The 8,113-nt window shown below is 37.5% G+C and overlaps 1 protein-coding gene and 1 long non-coding RNA gene across 2 annotated transcripts in view; one reads left to right on the forward strand and one right to left on the reverse strand.

Annotated features, from left to right (window-relative positions):
• The window catches only part of LOC144968103 (uncharacterized), a 52,809-nt gene that overhangs the window by 27,290 nt on the left and 17,406 nt on the right, over positions 1-8,113 (forward strand). The window contains exon 2 of the long non-coding RNA XR_013644520.1: positions 2,943-3,088. This is a non-coding gene — a long non-coding RNA (uncharacterized LOC144968103). The remainder of the gene's footprint in view (positions 1-2,942; positions 3,089-8,113) is intronic.
• Positions 6,164-8,113, reverse strand: part of LOC144968102 (uncharacterized) — a 64,505-nt gene continuing 62,555 nt past the window's right edge. The window contains exon 15 of the mRNA XM_078906099.1: positions 6,164-7,570. Coding sequence (XP_078762225.1) covers positions 7,190-7,570 — 381 coding nt within the window. The 3' untranslated portion in view covers positions 6,164-7,189. The remainder of the gene's footprint in view (positions 7,571-8,113) is intronic.

An 8,113-nucleotide genomic window follows, 5' to 3' on the forward strand; every position in this document is an offset into this window, starting at 1 on the left:
TTGCCCAAGCGCCAACCGTCAGCAGCAGTGGTATTGCGCCACAAAGTGAGCTAAGGCGGGGGGCACTTGCTTTAAAGGCCCGCCCAGTGCGGCGGGTAGTCGAACTCGGTACCTTACAGGTAGAAGCAAAGACCATACCACTAAAATGTTCATATCCTGTCATGTGAGACTCACGTGAGGTTGTATATAGGGAATGAGATTAGCGGAAGAGTAGCTTCCCTTATTGGAAGTCACGAGCGGAAAAGTTATTAGAGAGATAACGTCATGTTGGTTGTGCGGCATGAGACACGTCACCGAAAGAGAGACGCATGCGCAAAACCATTTTGACGTTCTCTCTGTAAGGTGACGTCCAATCAAGGGACGCTACTCTTCCGCTAATCTCATTCACTATAGCGTAATATCCACTAAACGTGCTCAAAGCCCTTTACAAGGGGTCCAGGCCAACAGCAACACTTAACAAGTCGGACAAATTATGATTTCTGTTAAGCGATAGTATATTTTTTTCAGACAGAGACGCTGTTTACTGCCAGCTAATCATTTTACACCTGAGCACATTGAGAGAATGTGAGTAAAGAGCCTTTTCCAGGGACTCAACTATGCGCCACTCTAAACGGGACTCGAACTCAGGACCTTCCGATCCAAAGGCGAGTGTCATACCACTAGACTACATAGCCGCACACTGTCTATTATAAATATTACCAAGCTCGGGACAATTTTAATGTACGTGACATTTGTTTATTTGTTATAACATGACGTATATATACATGAAACACAAATTACAGTATATTTCTTTTTCATCGCAAAGATACGACATACCTTCTAACACGAAATGATTTTTCAAAGCCAGCATGTAGGAAAGGATTTTTATGATTGAAACGGTATTATAGAGATGTAAGTTGTAAGAAGACGAATATATACATGGAATACAAACTGCATTATATTTATTTATCGCAAAGATATGACATAACTCTCTAATAAAATAATTTTTCAAAGCCGGCATATAGGAAAGGATTTTTATGATTGAAATAATATTATAGAGATGTAAGTTGTAAGAAGACGAATGTATACATAAAAGCCAAATGACAGTATATTTCTTCATCGCAAAGAGATGACAAACCTGCTTCTCCAAAACGAAATAATTTTTCAAAGCCAGCATGCGGGACAGGATTTGTATGATTGAAATGGTATTATAGAGATGTACGTTGTAAAAAGACGAATGTGTACATGAAATACAAATTGCAGTATATTTCTTTATCGCAAAAATATGACATACCTCTCCACCAAGAAATATTTTTTCAAAGCCGGCATATAAGAAATGATTCTTGTAATTGAAATGGTATTATAGAGATTTAAGTTGTAAGAAGACGTATATATACATGAAACACAATTATTATTATAGTTTTCATATGTATCATATTTATTTATCGCAAAGATATGACATAGTTCTCCAACACGTAATAATTTTTCAAAGCCAATATGTAAGAAAGCGTTTTTATGATTGAAATGGTATTATAGAGGTACAAGTAGATCGACACCATTTGACGTCAAGTCAAATACAAAATAGGTTGTTGGAACAGTCCAAAATCTCGTCCTTTGGTCCATAGCAAATTTACGTCACAGGAATCACCCATGTTGTCCAAAATGAGCAAATTAATTGCGAGTTAATAATCTTGCCAAAGAAAAAAACAATGAAAATACCTGAAGCGGGGCTCGAACCCGGGACCATCCGGGTCACAGTGCAATGCTTAACCACTCAACCACTGCGACCCCCCCCCCCCGCCCCCCCATTTTTCTACATGTCAAATTGTTGAACCTCTAATTCTACCAATACATAGCAATGAATACATAATAATAGGAAATGGAGTGGGTAGAAAAGTGCCAGAATACAATAGAGAGTAAAAACTTCGCGGCGATGGGGGTTCGAACCCAAGACCATGTTTAAATACATAACCAAAAAAAAAAAAAAAAAAAAAAAAAAAAACACTAAACACATTCACTTATCTTATTGAAGGCTGAATATACTATGGCGTATTCTTTAAATGGCTAATAAAATATCATATAATTACAAAATCTCAAATAGATTGTTATATATGTCAATTACAGTCAGTTTTTACACAATTATATAAAAGTAATATATAAAATATATTAATGCGGCAATGTAAGTAGTCCTTCATACCCATTAGGCCCATGGAGCTGGAGTTTATCCCGGTTTCTATAGCATGAAACGGGCAATAGGACTCTAGTCCATCGCAAAGTACTTTCCGCCAGATCCAACGGACCCAGCTACCCAATCACTGCTGGGTGGACAGGGGGGGGGGGAGGGGCGGGGAGAGGGTCAGAAAAAAATCTCGACCACACCCGGGATCCATCTCGGTCATGTTCATTGTGAAGCGAGTGCTCTATCGACTGAGCTATCGGAACCCCTATGGCAATGTAAAGTCGAAAAGAATTATTATAGACAACTGAAGTTGTTTTGTTTAATTTCACGAATGGGAGAGGTTGTTGGAGTAATATACTTAAAGTATTTTTGTAATCTTTTGTTTAACTCACTCAACCCTAACATCGACTATATCCGTAGTTGACCCGAGTTAACTTTATCCCATACCTATTTATTACATTTTTCTGAGACAAATTATAGGCGTAATATCAAAACTAATGTTTGGAGTTTTTGCATATTAATAATAGTTGAATAAAACTGTCTATGTACCTGCTCATTTGTAATACATTTTTTCCAATTTTGAAAAGTAGCAAAAATCGCTTGGATTGAGTGAGGTAACATTTCGAAATTATTCCCCATTCGGGGCTCCAAAAGTCACATCGTGGTTGATAAAAAAAAAACTCAAACTCCAACGGAAGACTTTTAAGCAGTAAATTTACCCATTTTTTGCATAGAGGCTTTGAAGACATCTACCCAACCTGTGTTTGTTTTGTTTGTTTTTAAGGGTTTCAGATGCACATTCCTCCCACCAAATCCAAGCATCAGTAACACACTTTATAGTCACCTGGAACAACTACAAAAGACGTCTAACTTCTACGTCATGGCACAAGACCGAAGGGCTAGAGCTCAGGTGGTCGCTGGTTCGGAAAAGTAAGTAAGGGTGTCAGATCTTTATCTTACAACGTTGCCTGCTCCTAAATTTCTTAATTTGGCAATAGATAAATTGAATGATATTGAAAAAAAACGTGTGGTGTTATGAGATTGTTGCGTTATTTCGTTAATTTGGAAACTTCAAGAGGGATATTTGATGATGTAAATCATTTATACTGTGGCTATTCCTTATACAAAGACGGTTAGGCACTCTTTCAATACAAATATTAATGCAACAATTATTACAGATCATACACAAAACATACCTATACGTTCATATTTTTTTAAAACTGTATAACGGACAATAGTAATTGCTTACTATGCTTTGGATAGGACGCTAGTCTATCGCAAAGTACTTTCCGCCAGATCAAATGGACCCAGCTACCAATCACTGCTGGGTGGACAGGGGGGGTCAAAATGACATATAGACTCCACCCGAAATCGATCTCGGTCACTTTGCATGTGAAGCGAGTGTTCTACAAACTGAGCTATCGGGACACCCCCCCCCCCCCCCCCCCCCCCCCCCCCCCGTTCAAAACTATAACCTTAAAAAAAAACAAATGAAGTTTCTGCTTTTTTAAAGAATAATGTAATATCGCCTAACATGCGTATGTCTCGTCCTACGTGACAAAATGTTGCTGTTGGCTAGGCAGGACCCCTTGTAGAGCGCTTTGAGCACGTTAAGTGGATATCGCTCTGTACGACAGCGCAATATAACCAACGCGAGTCTCAACTATATCGCATAATAAATTAAATATCATTTCATATGTATCAGAACACCATGCCTGTCGTGGTATGACGACGCTCGAGAGCTAACTTGTCTACTACATTTATTACAAAATAAATATATGATATGCAAGTCCCCCCCCCCCCCCCAGCCAGAATAGGGTTCAACAGTCGTGACGTCACTTTCTTCGTAATGACGCATAGTAAATGGTTCTAAACTATCGGAACATTGGCGGACGCCATTATCTCCATCACCGCCCTTATGAAATACATCTCCTTCCGACAAGCATAAAAGTGTATCCAGAGGAGGAAAACATTATAAATCTGATCATGTTTTGACTTGTATACATTCTGATCACATGACATGTGAAAAAGTTCTAACCAGCATGAAAAATAAAAAGTACCGATTTTCTTTGTTTAGTACCAAGCTGCTGGTTGCTGGGCGGACGTGACATCAGACTATTGAATCCTATTTACTAGTTACTTATTTTAACCCCCTCCTTACCACCTACAGTAAAATCGTCACATTTGTTACGACACAGTATACACTTTTTCTTATTCAGATTTATTTTGTACATCTCAAACTTAGAAGAATGATCGTTGTTTAACCCTCTCCTTACCACCCATAGGAAAATCGTCACATTCGTAACGATGTAACCAACAATTTTCTCATTTTGATTTCTCTTGTACATCACAAAATTTAAAGAAATGATTTGATCTATAAATACTATACACTGTGTTGTAGAGCTCATTTGTTACTTTTTTGTTTCAGTAAGAAAAGTCTATTCTTGTGTTGAGTGGGAGTGAATTTTCGGTGGAAATTCTAAAAAAGCTGGTTAGGAGATATTTAATTAATAAAAACATAAAGTTGTTTGAGTTTTTTTTTTTGTGTTTTTTTAAAATTTCTACTGGGTAAGCCTGCCATTTTGGGAGAATACTGAAAATGATTGGTAAGGAAAGAGTTAAAAAGAACAAATGATAGTAAAGGTTTTTCTAATTCCTTCCGTATTATACAGTGTATTGAGATGAATGAACTTCGTTATTATGTTTATATTACTAAAATAAAAATTTAGAAAAAGTAAATATGAATCATTGTTATGTGAAAATGCCTAAATAAAGAGGATTACAATTCATCGGAAGTCAAATCAATCATTAAATAAAATCAGAACATAATGTATAGATCACTTTCAGCTACGTCATTGAATATTTTTCTATCATACTTAGATTTTTGACCTCAACTAGTTTCCCCTAAAGCTTACTTGTTTCTGATTGTATATATATATATATATACATATATATATATATATATATATATATATATATATATATATATATTATATATATACATACATATATATATATATATATATATATATATATATATATATATATATATATATATATGTAGTTAAGATCACTTTAACTTTAATACATTTTCAAATCCACTCAAATTTATTGATTGCTTTTTAACAAATTACCTGCCCTACTCTGGAAAAACTCGTATTTATAAATATGGCCAGGAAAATTCTCTGTCAATAGTTAATCGATCAATTTAAATGACTACCCTCAAGTTGGCAAACTCATGTCTCACACCTGGGACTTTAATAATAAAGACGTTGAGAAGTCCTCCCAGGTTTGAGAGTATTTGCCGAGTTGAGGGTCATTTAAATAAAGGGATCGATATTAAAATTTGAAGGAAGAGTTTTCTGGTCAAATTTTTAAATACGTGTTTTTCTAGAGCATTGGATTTAACCGGTGGTTGTAAATCAAATGTCTATTATTAAACTTCTATACGTATTTATATGTCGTTTTAGGTCGATTACATTGGCTCTTGGTAAAGGACAAAGATGTCCAAAAATTCATGATTTAGCGATGAATTTAATCAAATGTGCGGTAATGTGGTCTAGTGCTATGACACTCGCTTTCGGAATCGGAAAGTCCTGGGTTGGAGCCTATCTCGGCGCATTATTGACTCCTTGGAAAAAGCCCTTTACTCACATTCTCTCACAGTACTCATGTGTAAAATGAGTACCTGATCGTTAACAGCGTTGTCTCTGTCGAGAAAAAAATTGTAATAACGCCGAACAGGCGTCATGTCCCGTCCGACATGTTAAGCTTTTCTGTTGGCCAGGGACATATTGTAAAGCGCTTTGAGCACGTTTAGTGGGTATCGCTCTATATAAAAGCTCACTTTTTTATGCCTTTGTTTTTGTTTATGTTTTTCTAAGTGAGAGAGGGCGAGAGAGAGAGAGAGAGAGAGAGAGAGAGAGAGAGAGAGGGAGAGCGTAGAGAGAGATCGAGAGCGATAGAGAAAGAGGGAGAAAGAAAGAAAGAGAATGAGGGGGAGAAAGATAGAGAAAGAGAAAGAGAGAGAGAGAGAGAGAGAGAGAGAGAAAGAGAGAGAGAGAGAGAAAGACAGAGAAAGAGAGAGAGAGAGAGAGGGAGAGCGTAGAGAGAGATCGAGAGCGATAGAGAAAGAGGGAGAAAGAAAGAAAGAGAATGAGGGGGAGAAAGATAGAGAAAGAGGAAGAGAGAGAGAGAGAGAGAGAGAGAGAGAGAGAGAGAGAAAGAGAGAGAGAGAGAAAGACAGAGAGAGAGAGAGAGAGAGAGAGAGAGAGAGAGAGAGAGAGAGATCAGCGAGCAGATGCACTAGCAACACAATCAGATTTCAAAGGATTTCATGTGATACAACTTTGTTCTAATCAAGAAATTAGATCAAATTATCTGAGCAAAAAAGAGGCTTTGAAGCATTTTTCCACTTCAATTTGAAGAAACGAGGAGAAAGATTCATTTAGCCCTCAGCCCTCAGCCCTCAATCCTCAACCCTCAGCCCTCAGCCCTCAACCCTCAGCCCTCAGCCCAAGAATTTGTAACAACACGTGACAAAGTAAAATTTGGGTCTGCCATGAACAAAAGCATATTATCGGCTATTTCCTTATGAGGGAGATTAAAAAATATAAAATTGTCTTTTTTAGCTGATTCAAGTAGCAATATTATTAAATTATATCAAGAAATGGGCGTTTGACAAAACGTTTATCCACAAGGATATGTCAAAGATTACAACACATTTCGAATGTTTATATATTCAACCATCGCATCGTTTACCGTATTTTTTTAAAACTTGGCCAATCCAAATCACGTACCATTAACCGTGATAACGTTGCCTAATGGGAAAACCTTGTCTCTTGAATTTTGGACCAATAAGAGATTGTTTAGTTTAGTGGCAATTCTTTCCTTTGATAAATATTTTACCCCTGTATATGATACAATAATTGCAACAAAGCTGAGATTATTCAAAACACTCCAAATTCACTGAGGAAAAATTTCCCCTTGTGGCAAAGTTACCCCAATGACAATATCCATAATAGGTTGTTGTTACATGACATTTAAATGATGCTGCTGATGTTGCACTTGAATAGTTGGGCTGGTCGAGTACATGTGTGCCTCCTGGACTCGCTCTGGGAATGTCAGGATGACCCCTCCTTCAGAAGCAACCGAAGGGAGAGTACTTTCCTCGATCACAATTCCATTTCCGCTAACCGCACCACTTCCGCCGCTGATTACAATAGCCGGTGCGTTGCCCGCGCTACCACTTCCGATGACGTAGTCATTTCCGGCGCTCCCACCACCCACGACGGTTCCGTTCACACTGCTGGCGTGGTTGATAGTCAGGTTCATGTCTGCGTTGTCGGTGACCAGTGTCATTTCTGGTTTTCCCCGGAGTGATCTTCTCATGGCTTCCAGCTGTGCATCGTCCTGGAGAATCGTTTGAAAACAAATCGATAACAAATTTCTGACTTATATCTACGTCTTGCAAAGCGCTTAAAGCACATTTAGTGGATATTGCTCTATATAAAAGCTCATTTGTTTTTAGATTTTATTTATTTATCTGTTTATTTTTTCTTCTGTTTTTTTTTTTTTGTTTTGTTTTGTTTTTTGTTTGTGTGGGATTTTTTTTCGGTTTTTTTTTTTTACTTGTTTTTTTTTTTTTGTTATCAATACGTTAAAATCCATAAACGCACGATCATGAGTCATGGGTCGTGGTTTATGATCAGCGCTTTAAGTAATGACGTTATTACTTAACTCGAGAGACAACGAGATGAGTGCCGCTATGTGGTCTTGTGGTATGACACTCCTGGGTTCGAGTCCTTGGAAAATGCTCTTTACTCACAGTCTTTCACCGTACTCAGGTGTTAAATGAGTACCTGGCCGTTAACAGCGTTGTCTCTGTCCGAAAAAAATGTAATATCGCCTAACAGGCGTTATGTCTCGTTCTACATATTACGTGTTGCTGTTAGT

This window comes from Berghia stephanieae, chromosome 3 (assembly GCF_034508935.2).
Source record: "Berghia stephanieae isolate SIO BIC M18660-M18661 chromosome 3, UCSD_Bste_1.3, whole genome shotgun sequence".
Taxonomy (NCBI): domain Eukaryota; kingdom Metazoa; phylum Mollusca; class Gastropoda; order Nudibranchia; family Aeolidiidae; genus Berghia; species Berghia stephanieae.